The 24,228-nt window shown below is 42.1% G+C and overlaps 1 protein-coding gene across 1 annotated transcript in view; it reads right to left on the minus strand.

Moving 5' to 3' along the window:
• The window catches only part of ITGB1BP2 (integrin subunit beta 1 binding protein 2), a 70,778-nt gene extending 47,107 nt beyond the window's left edge, over nt 1-23,671 (minus strand). The window contains 1 exon segment of the mRNA XM_030210620.1: nt 23,500-23,671. Coding sequence (XP_030066480.1) covers nt 23,500-23,641 — 142 coding nt within the window. The 5' untranslated portion in view covers nt 23,642-23,671.
• Between the last annotated feature and the right edge of the window lie 557 nt (nt 23,672-24,228).

The following is a 24,228-nucleotide window of genomic DNA, read 5'->3' on the forward strand; positions in this document are numbered from 1 at the left end:
CACCATATAGGTAGGAACCCAAGAATATACAATTAATATGTTTGCCAATGACATGTTATTGTATGTCACTCAACCTGACCACATAGTGCCCCAGATTATGAAGCTCATTGATGGTTTGGGGAGTTTTACTGGACTCAAAATTAATTACAATAAGATGGAGGCCCTACCTTTAAACCTAGACACGGGCGACACCTGGCATATGACCCTGGGGGTGGGGTTGGCAAGGGGCTCTCTCAAATATTTAGGAATCACCCTAAGTTTAGATACCACTGTTATTTATACTAAGCACATTACTGATACCGTAGGCAAAATTCAAGCTTTGTGCAACCACTGGCAAAATTTTCCCCTGTCACTCATGGGTCGGGTAACACTGGTTAAAATGGTCTTGATCCCCAAACTGCTCCATCCTAAGCAAATTATGCTCCTTTGGATACATAAGAATAGCCATGGTCTATCTAGTCCAGTAACCTGCTTCCAACAGTGACCAATCCAGGTCACAAGTACCTGGCAGAAACCCAATTAGTAGCAACATTCCATACTAACAATCCCAGGGAAAGCAGTGGCTTCCCCACGTCCATCTCAATAACAGACAATAGACTTTTCCTCCAGGAACTTGTCCAAACCTTTTTTAAACCCAGATATGCTAACCACTGTTACTATATCTCCAGCAGTGAGTTCTAGAGCTGAATTATTCTTTGAGTGACAAAAATATTTCCACCTATTTGTTTCAAACCTTTTTGTTCAAACTTTTCATTCCATTATTGACTCTTTATTTGGAACAGGACACGGGTTTGGATTAGCATGCTAAATTAACCCAATCCAAACTTAATGAGGGTCTCTTTTTGCTACACAGGCCTGTTGATGCACTGCTCTGTCCGTACTCTTTTTTGGCTTGAATTTATGGTTTGGGGGGAAGGGGAGACTACCACTTCATTGCTGTGCCCTTTTCGACAGGTCTAGTGAGCAATGGAAGGTAAACTGGTTAGGGCATCTCCCTTTACTCTCAACCCAGAGTTTGCTCCTGCTGTGGGTGGATCTATTTTCTATTCTTGGTTGAGGGCAAGAATGACAACTTTGGGTGATGTATTACAACTGGGGGGGGGGGGGGGGGGAGACAATTTACATCTTTTACACAAATGCAGAGTACTCAGAGGATGCTTTCTATTCACCATCTTCAATATCTGCATCTTAGACATTACTACACCACACTAAGCCATACCCAGGCAGACTGCTGGGAGGTGGGTTGCCTCACAAGCCATTTTTCCCATTCCTGCTAACTCTAAAACACTTTCCTTTTGGTACCATCTGGGAAGAGTAACAAAAGAATACAATACTGCAAACACTTGCTCAGGTGTGGTCCAAGGTTCTGCATACTCACATCCAGGGGCATGTCCTTAAGGCTCAATTTCTCAGTCTTTATACTCACGTTAAAGACGCTCAGTTACAGGAAACTCAATTAAAAATATTACACAATACATATTTGACAAGAGCTCAAGGGATGATGGGTCTTTAATACAAAGATACTTGTTTAAGGTGTAGGGCTCACAATTTTGTAAAGTTTTTGATCTGCTGAATGGGATCCTCCAGACCACCTAGACTGGAATATGCAAGCCCTACTTTTAGGTGACAAACAGGTTTTTACAGATGAACTGGTGCCATTGTAGGTGAGGAAATTTGTGCTCATTGCTATCTTGCTAGTTAAAAAATTATTCCTTACATGTTGGTCTCCCCCAGCACCTCCTCAATTTCAGATCTGGGCAGCACAAATGAAGGAAGTCATTGCTTTTGAACTTAGAACATACCGGGATAAGCACAAACCTGAATGTGAGAACGACAGAATGCTCCGGATTCATCTGCTTCAACACCTTGGTTCATGGTACTGTCCTTGCTTTGTACATTACTTCAGTAATGTTATAGTTATTTGACCTCTAGTGATGGATTGTTTACGATATCTTGTTGCTTTTGATGCCATTCACTGCTACCTTATTCTCCTCTCCTGATCTTATCCTTACATGTTGAGCTATGTCTCCCTGCCTGCATGGACACTTCAGATGTACGACTGTGGTTCTAAGTGAATGTGGTGCATTTGTTGGGATTTGTTATTGGAAAAAGTACCTGTGCAATACGGTGAGATTTCAGTATAGTTTACTGTGTTATAACCTTTTTGCATGTATTACCAGTTGTTATCTTATTACAGTATCTTTGTACATGTTTCCTGTTACTGCATGAGCATGTTATGCTTCAATAAATAGAAATTTAGAAAAAAAACCAAGAATGTTAACACAAATTGCCAAGAAAGGAAAATGCAATAATGGCTTTTGGAATGACCAACAGATGAGCTGGGACATGTTTTACAACAAGCTAAGGGGGTCTTTTACTAAAGCTTAGCTCAAGTTATCTGCAGCAGGGCCCATTTTATTAGCAAATTTTGTGGCTGTTATGTAGTGAGCCCTTGGACCACAGTCGAAGGCCCAACTGTGGCAGACACAGGGCTTTTTTTGAGTGTAGAATTATGAGCACAGGTCAGCACCCCAGCACAGGTCAAAAAGGGCAAAGGCTGACAAGATGGTGCGACTCTGGAATCTATCAGAGATTGAGAAGCCTTTAATTTATTAAAGAACATGAGCCTGTGTAAATTCAGGAATTTATGATCTATTATGATACCCTTACGAGCAAGCTGGCATGGGAAAAGTGCAATTATGGATGGACAGAAGAATGTGATTTAGCAACTTAAGGGAAAATAGATGATGAGAACAGAATGATCTCTGAGGAAGATAAGTGCTGAAGTCATGTGAAGCATTGCTTAACACAAAAGGTATATAAACAATTGAACCAGAGCATTACATTAGAGAGGCAGTGGCAGACCACATGTTTGTGTCCCCCTGCTCTCCACATGAGAAACTAGCATTTGTAATTGTAAACTTTCTCTTGGTAAGTAATTAAAGAATTGCTTTTCTCATACACGTGGCCTTCCTAGTCTTATCTCTCTAAATTGCAGGTGGCTGGTGAGTACTTATTTGGGGAGGTGGTAAAAAGACTAGTAATATAAAACATTGGTAACCCCGACGTTGATAGGTGGGATCGTCCGTTAAAAGTCGTGCACGGACCCTCCAATTGACCCAGATTTTGCGTCGGGGCAAAGCAAAAAAGAAAAACATTTAAACAACAACATAAAAACAACAATAAAGATCATAAAAAGTAAAAAAAAAAAAAATGGATCCACATTTTATTGTTCTTTTCCTATTTTTTTTTTTTTTAACTTTTTATGATCTTTATTGTTGTTTTTATGTTGTTGTTTAAATGTTTTTCTTTTTTGCTTCACCCCTGACTAGTCAGCTAGTCGGATGACCTCGCCCAGCGTCCCAGATTGAGGTTCTATCCAACCCTATCCAAGTATAAAACTAAAAACTTGGATCCACTTTTTATTGTTCTTTTCCTAAGTTTTTAGTTTTATACTTGGATAGGGTTGGATAGAACCTCAATCTGGGACGCTGGACGAGGTCATCCGACTAGCTGACTACATGACGAGTAAAAATAGTCTTCAGTTTTCAAGCTGCGGGACTTCTGGAATCCTGATTAGGATGCACAGTGGTAAGTAGAACATTCATTTTTATTTTATTATATTTTGTTCACAGTATTGAGTGTGAGATGGCCATGTCTTGCGAGATAGTAATTAAATATTTTCCACTAGAAAAAAAAAGATTTTACTAAGACCCGTACTAAATTGCATAAATAGAACCAAAACCAAACTGATTTTTGTTGGCCAGTGCACGGATATTTTGATCCGCCCACTTTAAAAGCATTGATTATAATGAAAAACATAAGAAGGGCAAATCTCGTGTCAAACAGCACGAAGATCAAAATTGTTCTCATCTTGACGAGGGTGAAAAAGACCACAATTTTGTTTTTTATATGAATGGCAGAGATGGACCTAGTCCGTCCCACCACTATAATATTCAGTGCTGGCAATGTAACAACTTTGGGCATTTTGCCTCTGAATGGAGAGATACATGGGTTTTGGTTGGTAAATTCCCACCTCCTCCACCTGAAGCTACGGCTTTGCCAGTGCCTCCACCATATGATAGCCCACCTAAAGGTAGTTTTCGTGGGAGACAGAGAAGCTTTGGTTTCTCTGGCCACGGCAGAGCTGGACAACCTAGTTCATCTCGCCGACCCAATATTCAATGTTGGCAATGTAATAAATATTGGTCATTATGCTTCGGAGTGTAGGAGCGACCCCCAGACACGGAGTTCCCATAATAATTATTTCCAGCCCCGTACAGTTTAGTTTTGGCCAATGCCCCTATGAAATTCCTAAAAAGAAATAAAGTTATCCAATGAACATGTTACCAAAATGGGTGTTAATGGGGTCCCTACTTGAGGTTGTTAAAATTCATTTCTCTGGATAAGAAGTCATAGCTCTTTTATTGTCTGCCCTACTGTGCCCCGTAAATTTACTAGGCAGAGACTTATTGACACAATTTAACTTTTAAATTCATTTTGACATCTCAGAGCCAACACAGAATAACTCTGATATTGCTGTAATAACTCTTGCTAAATATATTTTTAGATTTTGTTCCTAACTATGCTTTGTCTTTCTACTCTGACTGCTTGGATTACTAAAACTACAGTGCTCTATACAAAACGAGAAAAAAAAAGGCACAGGATAGAGAAAATTCTTCGTGGCTACAGGAAACTACCTCCTTGGGCATTTTTTAATGTTTGATTTTATGGTTCTAAAGCACTGTAACTAGGAATATATTTCATTTTAGTTGTAAGCAGAGTTTTTTTTCCTTTTAAACAGCTTTTTTCTTTTTCTTGTGAGAGCATAGCTAAGTTGTTTCCTTTGTTTTTAATTCAGTGCTAGAAACTTAATTATCGGTGTCTCTGTCATGTTTACTTAGCAACATTCCTTTGTAAATAGCTTTGTCTTCAGTTAAATGATAAACTGGTTTTCCCAGTCTGGTTATCTCTTTGTGTGAAATCCAGCGCTACTGATGAGGCTTGGATTACCTTTTGTTCTTAGCCCGAAGCAGTTAACTGCTGGCCTGGCGCTATTTTTGCCTCATCAAAGAAAACAAAAAACAAACACCAGTGAAAGACCAGTGTCCTTATTTTTCTTGGCTTAAATCTAATCAATGCTTTCTTTTGTATACGTGGAGGGGAATAATCGAACGTCGCCGGCGAAATAGGTCGCAGGCGATCTATTTTGGCGGCGGCGCAACAGCTGGCCGGAACCGTATTTTCAAAAAAGATGGTCGGCCATCTTTTTTTTCGATAATACGGTGTGGCCCGGCACCCTGACAGCAGTACGCAGGTCCCTGGAACAGTTGTTGTTGGTTGCAGTGGACTGCAGAAAGGCAGAGCCAGGCCCATCCCCCCTACCTGTTCCACTTGTGGTGGGTAATGTTGAGCCCTCCCAAACCCCCCCAAACCCACTGTACCCACATGTAGGTGCCCCCCTTCGGCCCTTAGGGCTAGGGTAATGGTGCACACTTGTGGGCAGTGGGTTTTGGGGGGGATTTGGGGGACTCAGTGGGTTTGAGATCGCCGGCAGTTTTTTCCATTATCGCGGAAAAACAAAACTGGCGATCTCAAACCCGGCGAAATGCCTTGGATTTCGCCGGGTTTGAGATCGCCAGTTTTGTTTTTCCACGATAATGGAAAAAACTGCTGGCGATCTCAAACCCGCCGAAATCCAAGGCATTTGGCCATGGGAGGAGCCAGCATTTGTGGTGCAGTGGTCCCCCCTCACATGCCAGGACACCAACTGGGCACCCTAGGGGGCACAACCAAATTAGCTTCCAAGTGCATAGCACCCTTCCCTTGTCTGCTGAGTCCCCCAAATCCCCCCCAAAACCCACTGCCCACAAGTGTGCACCATTACCCTAGCCCTAAGGGCTGAAGGGGGGCACCTACATGTGGGTACAGTGGGTTTTGGGGGGTTTGGGAGGGCTCAACATTACCCACCACAAGTGGAACAGGTAGGGGGGGATGGGCCTGGCTCTGCCTTTCTGCAGTCCATTGCAACCAACAACAACTGTTCCAGGGACCTGCGTACTGCTGTCAGGGTGCTGGGTATGACATTTGAGGCTGGCATACAGGCTGGCAAAAAAGGTTTGTATTTTAATAATTTTAGTGTAGGAGGGGGTTGGCGACCACTGGGGGAGTAAGGGGAGGTCATCCCCCATTCCCTCCGGTGGTCATCTGGTCAGTTGGAGCACCTGTTTGAGGCTTGGTCGTGAAAATAAAAGGACCAAGTAAACCCGGCGAAATACTGCTTATCGCCGGGTTTTATTTTTCCATTATCCACGAAAGCTGGACATCTGGTAGCCACGCCTAAGCCTGCCCATGTCCCGCCTTCGCTTCGCCGCCAACACGCCACTTTGAACTTTCGCCGGCGAGGTGAAGGGAAAGCGGCGAAGCTATCACAAATGTAGCTTTCAATTATACGCTTTTCGTCGCTTTTGCGAAATCGCCGGCCATATCCCGATTTGTGTCGGGAAATAGCTGGCGATTACTTTCGATTATAAGCTGGATAGTAACATAGTAGATGACGGCAGAAAAAGACCTGCACGGTCCATCCAGTCTGCCCAACAAGATAAACTCACATGTGCCACTTTTTGTGTATCCTTACCTTGATTTGTACCTGTCTTTTTCAGGGCACAGACTGTATAAGTCTGCTCAGCACTATCCCCGCCCCCCCAACCACCGGCTCTGGCACAGACCGTATAAGTCTGCCCAGCACTATCCCTGCTTCCCAACCACCAGCCCCACCTCCCACCACCAGCTCTGGCACAGACCATATAAGTCTGCCCAGCACTATCCCACCTCCCAACCACCAGCCAAGCTTCTGCGGATTCCTTCCTTCTGAGCAGGATTCCTTTATGTTTATCCCAAGCATGTTTGAATTCCGTTACTGTTTTCCTCTCCACCACTTCCTGCGGGAGGGCATTCCAAACATTCACCACTCTCTCCATGAAAAAATACTTCCTGACATTTTTCTTGAGTCTGCCCCCCTTCAATCTCATTTCATGTCCTCTAGTTCTACCGCCTTCCCATCTACGGAAAAGGTTCGTTTGCGGATTAATACCTTTTCTAATATTTGAACGTCTGTATCATATCACCCCTGTTTCTCCTTTCCTGCAGGGTATACATGTTCAGGTCAACAATTCTATTTCACTGTTTTAGTTTGTGTATTCTAGATACGAATTTTACAATTTTATTTTCAGGATATTTAACCTATTAGAACTATTTGGTCTACATTTCATTATAAAAATTTATGGTATTTTTCTCCTGCTTCTTTTGAGAAACTATAGTCAAACATGTACATGTGTGTCCTAAAAAAAACAATGACATAGCTAGACCATAGTAACGTAGTAACATAGTAGATGACGGCAGAAAAACACCTGCACGGTCCATCCAGTCTGCCCAACAAGATAAACTCACATGTGCTACTTTTTGTGTACATAGCTAGACCAGTGGAATATAAAGAAATATTGTCTTTGTACTTATTTCAATGCACTGCACCAAGATTTCTGATCAGCTGCAGAGATACGGAATCTCAATGGAGCATTTAAACAGTACTATTGTACATTTTTTCCCTTCCTTCTGGAGTAGTTATCTCATATACTTCTAGCCCTAGGACACTGTTTTGGTAATTTCTCATGCATACTTGTGAATAACACCATGTTTGTTTGGGGGATGTGCCTAGTACTGCATTTCAATAGCATAATCTAATTTGCAACCTTTTATCGTCTGTGTCTTGCCTTTTCCCAGGAAAACGCTAGACGGAAGGGGGGATGGTAGCAAATGTATTAGTTACAGCTAAAGTGTAATGTTTTCACATTCCGTACAGAATTACGGTCTCTTCTTTTCTTTACGAACACACTTTTCCTTAAAGATGACTTTTATTTTAAAGATATTTTTGCCCCATCTGGATTATGTGAATCTTTGTAAAGGTCAGTCAGGATACTGAGGGAGCTCAGAGAGGTTCTGGCGGGTACTCTGAAAGATTTGTTTAATAACTTTGGAGACAGGAGAGGTTACATGGGATTGGAGAGCAGATGTGGTCCCTCTTCACAAAAGTGGTGACAGAAAAAAAGCTGGAAACTACAGGCTAGTAAGCCTCACTTCAGTTATTAGAAAAGTAATGGAAATGATGCTGAAGGAAAGGATAGTGAATTTCCTGGAATCCAAAAAGTTGCAAGATCCGAGACAACTAGGTTTTACCCAGTGGTGTGCTGGAGCAGGCTCTCACAGGCTCGCAAGAGCCGGTTGTTAAGTTTTTAAGAATTTTGGGAGCCGGTTGTTAAAGTAGGGCCCTCCATGGCTACTTTAACAACTGGCTTCCAAAATGTGGGCTTGGGCCCCCTGCTGAATTCTCTTTTACTTTGGTGGTGGGGATGCTGAGCCCTGCCAGCCAAGTAAATAGACTACTGCTGCTCCCCGCTCCTTGTTTCCAGCTCTGGGCAGCAGGCTGGGACTTCTCGAGCATGTCAATGTCTTAAAGATTGTTTTGCCAATTAACTTGGTAAACTCTTTCCTTCAGGTAAAAACGGAACCAGTTTAATCAATTAGTGCCCAATGTTCCCATAAGCAGCCATATGGGAACATTGGGCACTAATGGGTTAAGGCATTCTCCACTACCCCTACATTAGTGAGGTGCTGCAATAGAAACTGGCCTGATATGGGTGAAGCGTGCTGGCTTGGTTAAGAAAGTCTTGTAATTTAGTTAGAATTGATCCCAGAACAAACAGATACTGCTCCATTTACCATTACGTCTACCACTGGAGAATTATACAAAAAGAGTCCCTGCAATCCACAGCTTTCCAAAACAGCAGATAGAAAATCATAATTAATGGAATCAAATGCTTTTTTTAGCATCTAAATTGGTCAAAATTAACAGTGATCTTCTTAAAGGCACAATATGACAGCACTGTCACAGCCCTCCTAACATTTCACACCATCTGTCGGCCCAGAACAAAACCTACCAGATCGTTATGTATATGGTGGGGTAGGATGTAGGTAAATGATTTCTCAGAATCTTTGCTAGAAATCTTAATTGTGTATTTAGAAGTAATAATGGTCTATAAAATTCCACTACGGTGGGATCTTTACTTGGTTTGGGAATAATGGTAATTATAACCCAGTTTCCTTTTAATTGGAAGTGTTCATCTTCTATCACTCGCTCAAAGTATGCAGTCAATGATAAAAGGTTATTTGTTCTTGCAGCAATTTGGAAAGTTCTGCCAGAAGCCCATCAGGGCCTGGCGTTTTACATGTTTTAGACTGCTTAATGACATAAATCATTAGATGACAATTACTGAAGCAGCATCTAAAAATCTGCCTCTGCAAAGGGGCTTATCCATGATCTTTCAAGTACTTTAGAAGGTGATCACGAAATACTGTTTTTCCTGATTGAAGTCACACAGATAATGGGGCAAATATACTCACCAGCTGAGCCCTTTAGTCATCTTTCCCTGTTGAATTATCCCATTAGAAAAATGGGGTTCCAGCCATAGAGAGGCAAGATAGGACATTTTGTCAGTCTTATGTCCATATTGATACAACTTATCCTATATAATAATTCTCACCTCCAACGTTCTAATCTTGCTGCCTCAGACCGTGGCTCCTTTGGAATTGGTCTGCTAGGCTCCGTAGATCGCTGACGTCACTGGACCCATTATGACACGCAACCAATGGATGCACAGGAAAACGTCGGCGGGGAGGAGGAACAGAAAAAGAGAAATGTAAAGAAAAACAGCCAGCCAGCCAGGGATACTATTATAACAACAACCGCGCTCCCACTGCTTTCTTCCTTCAACACCAGCCTCTACTGTGCCGAGAAAAGAGGTCAAATCACGAAGACAGGATTTTTTGTTGCCACGTGCGCTGCTCCGAAGCCTTTTCCCAACACCAACATCAAGTTGTCTGCGAGCCCCGCCACTGCTTCCACTGGACGTGGGCTGCAACTCGGGGGTAAGCAATAAGGAGGGTTAGATTGAGAACAGCAGGGCATGGGGTGAGCCCAGGTTTATTACCCCTCCTTGGGTGAGCCTATCTAGCCCATTATAAGGGTTGAAGCCAGTAGGTGGAGCTTGCCGGTGTTGCAGCCATTCTCCTTCACCCAAAACAATAGCAAAATGTTATTTTGAGTAACGGACTGTCTCTATGCGTGGTCCATCTGTAAAAAGGGGGAGAGGAGGGTCGTTGGGCATGGGAGGGGGGCAAGGGAGAGGGAGGGGGGAGGAGAGTCCAGGGACCAGATAGGTGGGGGGGGAAGGGGGGCCCTGAGATGGGGGGTGGGGGCACTCACTCAGTCTCTCACATACACTCTGACACACACTCTATCTCTCTGTCTCACACACACTCTCACACACTCCATCTCTCTCTCTCTCTCATTCTCTCTCTGACACACACACTCCATCTCACACACTCTCTCTCTCACACAAACACACTCCCCTCTCTCTCTCATTCTCTCTCTGACACACACACTCCATCTCTCACACACACTCTCTCTCACACACACTCTCTCTCTCTCAAACATACACTCCGAGGAAAACCTTGCTAGCGCCCGTTTCATTTGTGCCAGAAACGGGCCTTTTTTTACTAGTACTTATAATAAAGGTTTTTGGTAAACTGTTCATAAATTAGAGTATTAAGAGTGATTCTTGTTAGGTGTACACTTTCTCTATGCTCCAAGGTTGGATGTCCTGTGCTGAAAGAACTTGATCTGTTTTTCCAAATGCAATATCATGTGTGTTCTTTCTTGCTTTCAGATTGTCACATGAAGATATAATCTCACCCCTCAATACTGCTTTAGCAGTTTTTCAAAAGAAAGATAGAGGTGTCTATGTGTGAGCTTATTCATTACACAATATTGAGTCTTTATGAACCCTAACTGGAAACCTCCATCTTCCCCCAGTCCCACTGAGTGGGAAACCCTCAATTTCTCCCCACAATAAGGATGCTATATTGGAGAAACAGGCCAGATGCTTAAGACAAGATTCAATCTGCACAGACATAACATGAAAATAGCTGGTGCCAGTCAAGCCTCCACCCCTGTGGGCCAACACTTTACAAGACCAGAACACTGTACATAAGTACATAAGTAATGCCAAACTGGGAAAAGACCAAGGGTCCATCGAGCCCAGCATCTTGTCCACGACAGCGGCCAATCTAGGCCAAGGGCACCTGGCAAGCTTCCTAAACGTACAAACATTCTATACATGTTATTCCTGGGATTTTGGATTTTTCCAAGTCCGTTTAGTAGCGGTTTATGGACTTGTCCTTTAGGAAACCGTCCAACCCCTTTTTAAACTCTGCTAAGCTAACCGCCTTCACCACATTTCCGGCAATGAATTCCAGAGTTTAATTACACGTTGGGTGAAGAAAACTTTTCTCCGATTTGTTTTAAATTTACTACACTGTAGTTTAATCACATGCCCCCTAGTCCTAGTATTTTGGAAAGCGTGAACAGACGCTTCACATCCACCTGTTCCACTCCACTCATTATTTTATATACCTCTATCATGTCTCCCCTCAGCCGTCTCTTCTCCAAGCTGAATAGCCCTAGCCTCCTTAGTCTTTCTTCATAGGGAAGTCGTCCCATCCCCGCTATCATTTTAGTCGCCCTTCGCTGCACCTTTTCCAATTCCACTATATCTTTCTTGAGATGCGGCGACCAGAATTGAACACAATACTCAAGGTGCGGTCGCACCATGGAGTGATACAACGGCATTATAACATCCTCACACCTGTTTTCCATACCTTTCTTAATAATACCCAACATTCTATTCGCTTTCCTAGCCGCAGCAGCACACTGAGCAGAAGGTTTCAGTGTGTTATCGACGACACCCAGATCCCTTTCTTGGTCCGTAACTCCTAACGTGGAACCTTGCATGACGTAGCTATAATTCGGGTTCTTTTTTCCCACATGCATCACCTTGCACTTGCTCACATTAAACGTCATCTGCCATTTAGCCGCCCAGTCTCCCAGTCTCGTAAGGTCCTCTTGTAATTTTTCACAATCCTGTTGAGAGTTAACGACTTTGAATAACTTTGTGTCATCAGCAAATTTAATTACCTCGCTAGTTACTCCCATCTCTAAATCATTTATAAATATATTAAAAAGCAGTGGTCCTAGCACAGACCCCTGAGGAACCCCACTAACTACCCTTCTCCATTGTGAATACTGCCCATTTAACCCCACTCTCTGTTTCCTATCCTTCAACCAGTGATTTCACAGTAAGAATACTGAAAGGTGAGAAATGCAAGGGGGGAGTTTCAAGATGGCGGACGCAGCTTGAGAGCGTTCGTCGAGTCTCCCTGGACCTTTCTCCTTTTTCTGATTTAAAACACGATTTCTTCAACTAAAATGCCCCATACTTACCACCCGCAGCAACGACCACTCGATCGGTCCAGTCGACCCTCGACGCTTTCGCCACAAGCACGCCACGGGTGACAGCGGTGAGGAGTTCCGCGGTGGAAGGGGTCGGAGGAGCGACGGCTTCCCTGCAACAGGATACCATCACTCTATCCTCACCGGATATTTCCCCACCTCCGTGTCCCGCGAACTACCGAGACGCGGTGGAATCTCCAACAACGTCCGAAGTTGACGTTGAGGATTATTCGGCGGTTGGCACTGCGGAGGCAGCGAGCGGGAGAGGTTTTCAACAACAAGAGCAGGAAGCTCGTACGGAGGTAACCCTCGAGGCCATATGGGCAATGCTAAAAACTCTGAATCAAACAGTTTTAAAGGCAGCAGCTGATACAGCTTCTCTAGTGACTAAAGTAGATTCTTTGCAAGACTCTCTTGAAAAAATTAAACAAAATACTATTAAACAGAATGATATTTTTCAACAAGAGATTTCTTCTATAAAAAATACAACTGTCTCCTTGATAAAGGATAAAACCTTTATTCATAGTAAAATAAATCAGCTGGAGAATTATAATAGGAGACTTAACCTAAGAGTATTAAATTTCCCAAAAATGGTTGAACTGAGTGGTTTAGAATTATTTAAGAAATATCTTACTGAGGTTCTCAATTGTTCCCCCGAGATGATTCCTCCTATAAATAAAATATATTACCTTCCAATTCCACAGACGAAAATGGAGGAACAAAGGAGAAAATCAGAAGCACAGGGAATGCAAGAGGATGGATTACAAAATTTAACAGCTTTTCTTGAAAATTCATTGCCTGAAATGTATACTCGTTCAACTTTGCTAGTTTCTCTGGTTTTTGAGCAAGACCTTAATTCTATTATGAAACTATATTTCAAAAATGCTCAAAAAACTTTTTTGGGATCTCGCTTGTGGATCTACCCAGATGTCACTAGATTTACTCAGGAAAAAAGAAGAGAGTTTCTATTACTGAGAGATGAAGTTAAAGCTTTGGGAGCTAGCTTTTTGCTAGCCTATCCATGTAAATGTCTAATCAAATACTTGGATAATAAGTACATTTTCTATGAACCTAAACAATTGAAAAGCTTTATTGGATCAAAGAAGATTGTCAAATGACCTCTTGGACTAAGGGAAATAATGAAGTATTGACTACCTGTGGGGCGGTCTAGGTCCTATTGCCTAAATAAGAAAAATAATTTGTTTTTGTTCTCCTCAATTTCTTTGACTTCCCCCTAAAGTGTTTGTGGTCTAAGATAGGAAAATATTGTTTCTATTGATATGAGAAATATTATTGTAATTTCTTTTGTTTGATATTTCAATTCCGAGTTTTCTTTAACAAGTGTATCTTGTAATTATGTGAAATTATAAATAAATAAATTAAAAAAATAATAATAAAAAAAGAATACTGAAAGGTAATTTTAAAACAATACAGGAACGTAAGACCTTTGAAATAAGAATGATTGACTATTTTAATACCCAACAGACAGGACTTAACAAGGATCTGGGTTTTCTAACCCATTATAAACCATAAAGTTGTATTTCTCTGTTTATTATCCTCCTCTCACCTACCAACACCCATCCTGTTAGAATATCAATGAAATGCTTTGATGTCCCCATGCATACCCCCACCCTCCCAATCTGTCAGACTGTCAAAGTAATGCTTTGATGTTTCTCTTATATATACTATCTGCTACCACATTTGCTTATTTCCGATCTGACGAAGAAGGGCAACCTTCGAAAGCTAATCAAGAAATGTATTAAGTTATGTCCAATAAAAATGGTATCATCTTATTTTCTTTTCCATGTTTTATTTTGTTTGATTTCTATTGATATCCTTTAAGAGTGGACTAACACGGCTACCACACCTCCCCACAACATAGATATCCCTGTGCTTTCTGATCGTTCTATTTCCATTTTAATTATATTCCCAACAATTTTGGTGTAACAAAAATTGAAATTACATAAACCTTTATGTAAGGAGAGTAAATAAAACCAAGAGAAAAGGGAAACCGATATGGTTCTCCAAGCAAGTGGCTGAGAAAATAAAGGCTAAAGAGTTGGCATTCCTGAAATACAGAAAAACTCAAGAAGACGAAGACGGAGAGGATTACCAGATGAAACTGAAAGACGCCAACTGAGAGATACGTCTGGTGAAAGCGCAAGCGGAAGAACAAATGGCTAGAAAGGTAAAGGAGGGGTGACAAAAATTTCTTCAGGCATATTAGTGAAAGGAGGAAGACTAAAAAGGGAATTGTGAGACTGAAAGATGCTGCGAACCGCTATGTAGAAAATGATGAAGAAAAAGCAAATTTGCTAAACAGATACTTTTGTTCTGTTTTCACAGAAGAAAATCCTGGAGAAGGACTGCGATTGACTGACAAAAGTACATATGAGAATGGAGTGGATATAGCACCGTTCATGGAAGATAGTGTGTATGAACAACTTAAAAATCTAAAGGTGGACAAAGCCATGGGACCAGACGGGATCCACCCCAGGATATTGAGGGAGCTCAGAGAGGTTCTGGCAGGTCCTCTTAAAGATTTGTTTAATAAATCCTTGGAGACGGGAGAGGTTCCATGGGCGTGGAGAACGGCGGATGTGGTCCCGCTTCACAAAAGTGATGATAGGGAAGAAGCTGGAAACTACAGGCCGGTAAGCCTCACTTCGGTTATTGGAAAACTAATGGAAGTGATGCTGAAGGAAAGGATAGTTGCAAGATCGGAGACAACATGGTTTTACCAAAGGTAAATCGTGCCAAATGAATCTCATTGAATTCTTTGACTGGGTGACCGGAGAATTGAATCATAGACGTGCTATAGACGTAATCTACTTAGATTTCAGCAAAGCTTTTGACACGGTTCCCCACAGGAGGCTCTTGAATAAACTAGAAATTTCCAATGACATCAACCAAAGTCTCCATATCATGCATTCATGGGCAGATGCATTTCAGCTGAAACTTAATGCAGAAAAAACCCAATGCCTAATACTTACCTCTCAACATAACACGAACAAATTCACCACCATTAACACACCAAATCTGAACCTTGGAGTTACCATCGATCGACATCTAACACTTGAGAGCCACGCAAAAAACACAACCAAGAAGATGTTCCACTCAATGTGGAAATTAAAAAGAGTAAGGCCTTTCTTCCCAAGGTCTGTTTTCCACAACCTGGTACAATCAATGGTGCTCAGTCATCTAGACTACTGCAACGCACTCTACGCCGGCTGTAAAGAGCAAATAATCAAGGAACTTCAGACAGCCCACAACACTGCAGCTACTCATATTCGGTAAAACAAAATATGAAAGTGCTAAACCTCTACGAGAAAAGCTACACTGGCTCCCATTTAAAGAGTGCATCACGTTCAAAATATGCTCTCTAGTTCACAAAATCATTCACGAAGACGCACCAGCCTACATGCCAGACCTGATAGACTTACTACCCAGGAATGCTAAAAGATCATCCCGCACATTCCTTAATCTGCACTTCCCCAACTGCAAAGGTCTAAAATACAAACTAATGCATGCGTCAAACTTTACCTACTTGAGCACACAGTTATGGAACGCATTGCCGCAAAACTTAAAAACGATTTACGAACTAACCAACTTCCGCAAACTACTGAAGACCCATCTCTTTAACAAGGCACACCACAAAGATCAACAAATGTGAACATACACCACTCCTCCACATATATTCAGAACTGTTTTATAATATCTGCTTGTTATATTACTATCATGTTTTATCAATATCATGTTACTTAAGATTCTTCTGTTACACTAAATGTCTACTTTCTAATATACTTCCACCATTCATGATGAATTGTAAGCCACATTGAGCCTGCAAATAGGTGGGAAAATGTGGGATGCAAATGCAATAAATAAATAAATAAATAGATAGGCTGAAGATAGGACCTGAAGTGGTGAACTGGATTAAGAACTGGTTGACAGACGCCAGAGAGTGGTGGTAAATGGAATTCGATCGTATGAGGGAAAGGTGAGTAGTGGAGTGCCTCAGGGATTGGTGCTGGGGCCAATTCTGTTCAATATATTTGTGAGTGACATTGCCAAAGGGTTAGAAGGTAAGGTTTGCCTTTTTGTGGACGATACTAAGATTTGTAACAGAGTGGACACCCCGGAGGGAGTGGAAAACATGAAAAAGGATCTGCGGAAGCTAGAAGAATGGTCTAAGGTTTGGCAATTAAAATTCAATGTGAAGAAATGCAAAGTGATGCACTTAGGGAGTAGAAATCTACAGGAGACGTATGTGTTAGGTGGTGATAGTCTTATATGTACGGACGGGGAGAGGGATCTTGGGGTGGTAGTATCTGAGGATCTGAAGGCGATGAAACAGTGTGACAAGGCGGTGGCCGTAGCTAGAAGGTTGCTAGGCTATATAGAGAGAGGTGTGACCAGCAGAAGAAAAGAGGTGTTGATGCCCCTGTATAAGTCGTTGGTGAGGCCCCACCTGAGTATTGTGTTCAGTTTTGGAGGCCGTATCTTGCTAAGGATGTAAAAAGAATTGAAGTGGTGCAAAGAAAAGCTACAAAAATGGTATGGGATTTGCGTTACAAGACATATGAGGAGAGATTTGCTGACCTGAACATGTATACCCTGGAGGAAAGGAGAAACAGGGGTGATATGATACAGACGTTCAAATATTTGAAAGGTATTAATCCGCAAACGAACCTTTTCCGGAGATGGCAAGGCGGTAGAACTAGAGGACATGAAATGAGATTGAAGGGGGGCAGACTCAAAAAAAATGTCAGGAAGTATTTTTTCACAGAGTGGTGGATACTTGGAATGCCCTACCGCAGGAGGTGGTGGAGATGAAAATGTAACGGAATTCAAAAACATGTGGGATAAACATAAAGGAATCCTGTTCAGAAGTAGAAATGTTAAGTAGTAGTAGTAGAAGGAATGGATCCTCAGAAGCTTAGCGGAGATTGGGTGGCAGAGCCGGTGGGGGGAGGCGGGGCTAGTACTGGGCAGACTTCTATGGTCTGTGAAAATGGCAGATACAAATCAAGGTCAGGTATACACATAAAGTAGCACATATGAGTTTATCTTGTTGGGCAGACTGAATGGACTGTACAGGTCTTTCTCTGCTGTCATCTACTATGTTACAGAGGTGTTCCCTAGCTATGTGAGTAAATTCCTTGTCAAGGACATTAAGAATTGGCAAGAAAACAACAAATCAAGCGGAAGATATCCAGAAAGACACATGCGCTAGTGCTTTCCAAATGCAGCATAGTCTCTCAAGCTTTACTTGAGAGACTATGCTGCATTTGGATAGCACTAGCGCATGTGTTTTGTCCAGATCGTCTCATTTCATAAGTACTTTTTGGAAGGATTATTCATATATGCTAATTTGAAGACCCCCGAAGAAGGCCTTTTTCGGCCGAAACACAGATCATGTAGGGTCCTAATAAATCATTTTGGCTTTTAACATCTATGACTTCAGTCTGGTCTTTCTGGATATCTTCCTCTTGATTTGTTGTTTTCTTGTGTGTTTTGCGGGAGATTTGGACTCTCTTTGTTTTTGTTCATTAAGAATTGGCCACACATCTTTCAAGTTCAAGGTCTCACTAAATCTGTTCACACCCTGGGTAGAACTTTCATTTCCTAACAGTAAGTTTGTTCTCTTAGCCATATGTTCATTCATTACAGCAATAAAGTCACCCAATATTTTTAACGAATCAGGTTCTTCTTCTATGACAAGTTGCAACAATGCTGGGTAAAGGTTTAATCATACTTATTAGGAGCATATAAATTCAGCACTGCCAAGACCCTCCCCTGAATTTTAGACTAAACAAAACATACCTCCCATGAATGTCCTGATGGACTTTAAGAGTCTTTATGGGGATGTACTTACTAAGTAGCTACTCCAACACTAAGGGATATTCCAGATGCAAGAACAACTTTCTCCGCCCACTCCCGCTTCAATTTAAGCTATTCAGAGTCTGAAGGGTGTGTTTCTCGCAAACAGACTAAGTGTATTCTTTTCCTCTTAGGACCTGCAAAACTTTCATATAAACCAACCGTACTAAACGTTGTGAACTAAAACTTTGCAACAAAAATAGCCAGGCCTGAATTGTATCAGTACCATTAGTCTATAAAGGCCAGGTACATAAGTATTGCCATACTGGGAATGACCAAAGGTCCATCAAGCCCAGCATCCTGTTTCCCAATCCAGGTCACAAATACAGGGCAAGATCCCAAAAAAGTACAAAACATTTTAGACTGCTTACCCCAGAAATAGTGGATTTTCCTTAAGTCCATTTAATAATGGTCTATGGACTTTTCCTTTAGGAAGCCGTCCAAACAGCCGTCCAAACCTTTTTTAAACTCCGCTAAGCTAACTGCCTTTACCACATTCTCTGGCAATGAATTCCAGAGTTTAATTACACGTTGAGTGAAGAAAAACTTTATCCGATTCGTTTTAAATGTACTACATTGTAGCTTCATCGCATGCCCCCTAGTCCTAGTATTTTTGGAAAGTGTAAACAGATGCTTCATATCTACCCGTTCAACTCCACTCATTATTTTATAGACCTCTATCATATCTCCCCTCAGCCGCCTTTTCTCCAAGCTGAAGAGCCCTAGCCGCTTTAGCCTTTCCTCATAGGGAAGTCGTCCCATCCCTTTTATCATTTTCATCGCCCTTCTCTGCACCTTTTCTAATTCCACTATATCTTTTTTGAGATGCGGTGACCAGAATTGAACGTGATCTAAAAGAAATCACCAACGAGATTAACTAAAGCTTCCAAATCATGCACTCCTGGGCGGGCACATTTCAGCTAAAACTCAACGCAGAAAAAGCACAATGTCTTATACTTACCTCACAACACAACACAACACAAGTAAATTATCCACCATAACCACTCCAAACTTCTCCCTTCCCATCTCTAACACTCTGAAAATTCTCGGAGTTACCATTGATCAAAATCTTATACTTGAAATCCACGTGAAGAATACAACTAAGAAAATGTTTCACTCCATGTGGAAACTCAAAAGAGTAAAACCATTTTTCCCAAGGGCCATTTTTCGAAACCTGGTACAGTCATTGGTACAAAGTCACCTGGACTACTGCAATGCACTTTACCCTGGCTGTAAAGAACAGATTATCAAGAAACTTCAAACTGCCCAAAACACCGCAGCCAGACATATTTGGAAGAACAAAATATGAAAGCGCAAAACCCCCAAGAGAGAAATTACACTGTCTCCCACTTAAAGAACGGATCACCTTCAAAATCTGCACGACTGTTCACAAAATCATTCATGGAGAAGCCCAGTCTTACATGCTTGACCTCGTGGACCTCCCACCCAGAAATGCCAAAAGATCTGCCCGCACTTTCCTTAATCTACACTTCCCCAGCTGCAAAGGATTAAAATAAAAATTAACACATGCATCAAGCTTTTCCTACACGAGCACGCAGATGTGGAATGCTCTTCCAAACCACTTGAAAACAATTAACGAAATAACAAACTTTTGCAAATCGTTGAAAACTTCTCTCTTCACCAAAGCCTACCACGAGAATACATAACCAACTACAACACATTACTAACCCTCCCTACTATGATCACCTCTTTCTGTAACTGCTTGATTAGACCTGTTAGCCTTGTTATTATTGTTATCCTGTAACACCGATTGTATCTCTGTACGCTGAAATGGTGATGCCATGACAGGTTTTTGTAAGCCACATTGAGCCTGCAAACAGTTGGGAAAATGTGGGATACAAATGCAATAAATAATAATAATAAATAATATTCAAGGTGCGGTCACACCATGGACACCATGGAGTGATACAAAGGCATTATAACAGCCTCATTTTTGTTTTCCATTCCTTTCCTAATAGTACCTAACATTCTATTTACTTTCTTAGCCACAGCAGAACACTGAGAAGGTTTCAATGTATCATCAACAATGACACCTAAATCCCTTTCTCGGTCCGTGACTCCTAACGTGGAACCTTGCATGATGTAGCTATAATTCGGGTTCCTCTTTCCCACCTGCATATAGAAACAAATCAATACCAACAAAAAATATATTTGAGATTGCATGGTAACACTATTACTATAAATTATTCCCTTAGGGACTCATTCTGAAAGCAGTTAGACACACAAAGTACCATAGGTTATTATGAAACTTTGTAAGTCTAAGTGTTTTGAAAATGAGCCCCTTAGTGTATTAGAGAAAAAAAACATGTGGACCATTTAGATTGCAGTCAAAGCCACAACCTCTGTATCAGAGATAGTTCAACGTTTGATGAAGGGTTGTAGTCCGTACTGTTCTTTCAAGAACACAAGCTCCACATTAACATGTTATAATAGCCCTCATGGAACCTCCCCCCCCCCCCCCAAAAAAAAAAAACCCCACCAACTGCAGCCATCCCTAAGGATTCCCCTCCCAAATGCAGCTCGCCATGACTCCCTCAGCAGCTCCCCACCCACACTACTGATCCCATCTCCAGCCTTCCCTGGGTTCTCCAGGATCTAGTGGGACAGGAAGCCTCAGAGGGAGGGCACCACCTGGTGGTTGCTTGCCGGGGGTGTGAGGTAATTGCTTTGGGGGGAAGCAATTGGGGAGTTACATGAGAGGAGGGATGCCATCAGGGGATGGCTGCCATTGTGGTGAGGAAAAGTTGACAAAGGGGGGCTTGGTTGTGTGTGTGTGTGAAGGGGAGGAAATGGTGGGGGGGGGGGGGGGGGTGAGGGGAGGTCTTAGCACCACAGGTTGGTTTTTTTTTCCGAGGGAGCAGTGATTTTGAAAGTTTTGTACATTTTTTCCCCACACATTTCTAAAATTGCTGCTCCCTCTGGACCTGGAGGAGCTTTGATGTGCAGCTCTGCACCTATTTACAAGAAGTTTTTAATTTAGCAGAGCCTCTTGTACAATAGCAGGAAAATTCCCCACATCCTGACTTGAACATATAAACTTCCCTCTCTACATTTTACCTGAAATCTGCCAGAAAATAAATAGTAATTCACAATATACTGCAAGACCTCAGGTGGGGAGCAGTAGCCTAGTGGTTAGAGCACCAAGCTGACAACCAGGAGATCCCGGTTCAAATCCCATTGCTGCTCCTTGAGATCTAGTGCAAGTCACTTAACCTTCCCCATTGCTTCAGGTACAAAATTAGGGAGGGAGACCTGATGCCTTTGAGGAGGCAGGGGGGTGATTGTAAGGGCCACAGACATGGGGGGGGGGGGTCCCCAGTTGTGAAGATACACAACTGCCCCTCCTGGAGGCACTTTGACATGACTCAAGGCGTCCAGAAAAACCAGGATCCCTTACATAATTTCAAAATACTTTGCAGTTGTATGACCTTTAAAACATGAATACATTAGTAAAATGCATTTCCCTAGTTAATTCATAATTTCTGTTCAAACTAGGGAAAATGCATTATACTAATGTATTCATGTTTTAAAGGTCATACAACTGCAAAGTATTTTGAAATTATGTAAGGGATCCTGGTTTTTCTGGACGCTTTGAGTCATGTCAAAGTGCCTCCAGGAGGGGCAGTTGTGTATCTTCACAACTGGGGACCCCCCCCCCATGTCTGTGGCCCTTACAATCACCCCCCTGCCTCCTCAAAGGCATCAGGTCTCCCTCCCTAATTTTGTACCTGAAGCAATGGGGAAGGTTAAGTGACTTGCACAAGATCTCAAGGAGCAGCAATGGGATTTGAACCGGGATCTCCTGGTTGTCAGCTTGGTGTTCTCCCTGGTGGCTCAGTGAACTCTGGGGTTTCATTAATTAAGAGCTCAAGTGTCTGGCGAGCTTGATGAACTGGAGCTCCAGCCTGTTGAAAAATAAAGTACTCAGAAATGTCTCAAATTTTAGGCAGAAGTAGGACTTTTTAGGTTATTTGGAATAAGATTGGGGGTACCATTTTCCCCCAGACACTGTATACCTGGAGTACCCATGTATGTAGTCTTGCCTGACCCATCTCCCCACCCCCACTGACATGTACATGTACTCAGCTTCCCCACATGTGAATGGCCCCTGGTCTGAAACAGCATTTACTCATCTGGGCTTTTCCAAATGTTTAAAAGTTGCCATTTAGGTTTCAGGATGCTTCAAATAAAAGTCTTTCAGGACTGGCTAAACCATGCAAGACTAGGAAGACACTTGGGTGGCAGCATCCTGGAGGTAGTTGCAGTCAATGCAAAGCACTAGATACTGACAGCCACACAAAGTCAAAGAACAACCAGCACATACTTTAACCTGCATGATCATGACAGCCGACTTAAAATCCTGGGGGAGGAGGGCCTGAAAGTTGAGGGGTAGCAAGGCTGAAGATTTTCTTAGGGCACCCACTACCTTACATATTATTATGTATGATTTGTGAAGGTTTGATTATAGTCTGCCATGAACCTTGTGATTTGGTGGGAAATAAAATTCAACAAATCTAATTCCATCCTACTTCACAGCACAGACCCCTCACTGCCCCTCCCACAGGTCAAAAATGTGCTGAAAAAAAAAAAAAGCAGCAGCACATATAATAATAGTAAAAGAAGATAAGTTCTTAGTAATGATAACACAAAGGAAAACAGGATACTGGGCTGGATGGACCATTGGTCTGACCCAGTATGGCTACTCTTATGTACAACAGAACAGAGCAAGGAGCTGTCACTGTTCTGCTCCTGCAGAGGCTTTTGTACAGACATCTGTAATATAAATATTATGTCTGCCAGATGAACAGAGATTTTAGATATAATGATCCACAGTGCCTTTAGTTTCAATAACCATCACTCGCAATCTTTATATGAAAGCCATTGCATAATATTACATTGCAGTATATGGTGGAGCAGAATAACAGAGCACTAGTCTTTCAGAGCAAACAGAGAAACGAGTTATCAAGGTAGAAAGAATTTTTAAAACATTTTTTTCTTTACAAGTAGCCCACTGCAAATGAGCTTCTCTCAGTAAGGCATACATAAGGTTTTATAAATAATCTCTCCTTGGATGCAGATGCTCTCTTCACCTGTACACCCTCCACCAGTGCGCTGCAGCTTATGAAGAACCTGATTCTCATCATAACACTTGTTTAAAAACTGTGCTCCAGATTTTTAAAGCTATGCTCACTCACCCCTCAAATTGTGTTTCTGGTCAAACCTCTGTCCACAGCCCTTGTTGTAACACAGCATGGACATCTCTGGCTCAGTTGTTTGACTAACTTCTGTCTTGGGAGAGGTAAGTCTTTGAGAACAGAGTTTGCCATTCATGGCCATTCTGAATCAAATGTGCCAGAGCTAGCTTTCCGGAAATTTCAAGTGGTAGTGAGAGACTGAAGAGCTATCTTTAGAAACAAGGCAAGAGAGGGGAAGGTCTGCAAAGATAAATGAGTGTTAAAGATGGAATGAGAGTGAGCAGCTGGCCAGAGATGTCCATCAACATTTCAGTAAGAGAGTGGGAGGTGCACAACACTAGGATAGGAAAAGGGAATAGTAACATCATGATCTTCACTCTTGCCTGTTATTAGGGATTATATTGTACTCCCCCCTCCTCATTTCTACAGCACTTCTAGACATACACAGAGCAGGACTAAACGTCATTGGTACGTTATTTGCTGGGAAATTGCTTTTAAACGTGGGGAAAGGTAAACTTAAATGGGTAACCTCAGTCCCCCCCCCCCCCCCCCACATGACAATCAAAACCATTTAACTGGTTTTAAATGGCACCTGGTTGATTAAATGGCAGGAGATAACCAGCATTATCGCATGATAGAGCCTAATATCCCCCACTATTCAAGCAGCCAAATCGGGCCACTTACATAGCTGATGTATCTTTAGCCGGTTTAAAGTTCACCGGCTATCTT

The sequence above is a fragment of the Microcaecilia unicolor genome, chromosome 7 (genome assembly GCF_901765095.1).
Source record: "Microcaecilia unicolor chromosome 7, aMicUni1.1, whole genome shotgun sequence".
Classification (NCBI taxonomy): domain Eukaryota; kingdom Metazoa; phylum Chordata; class Amphibia; order Gymnophiona; family Siphonopidae; genus Microcaecilia; species Microcaecilia unicolor.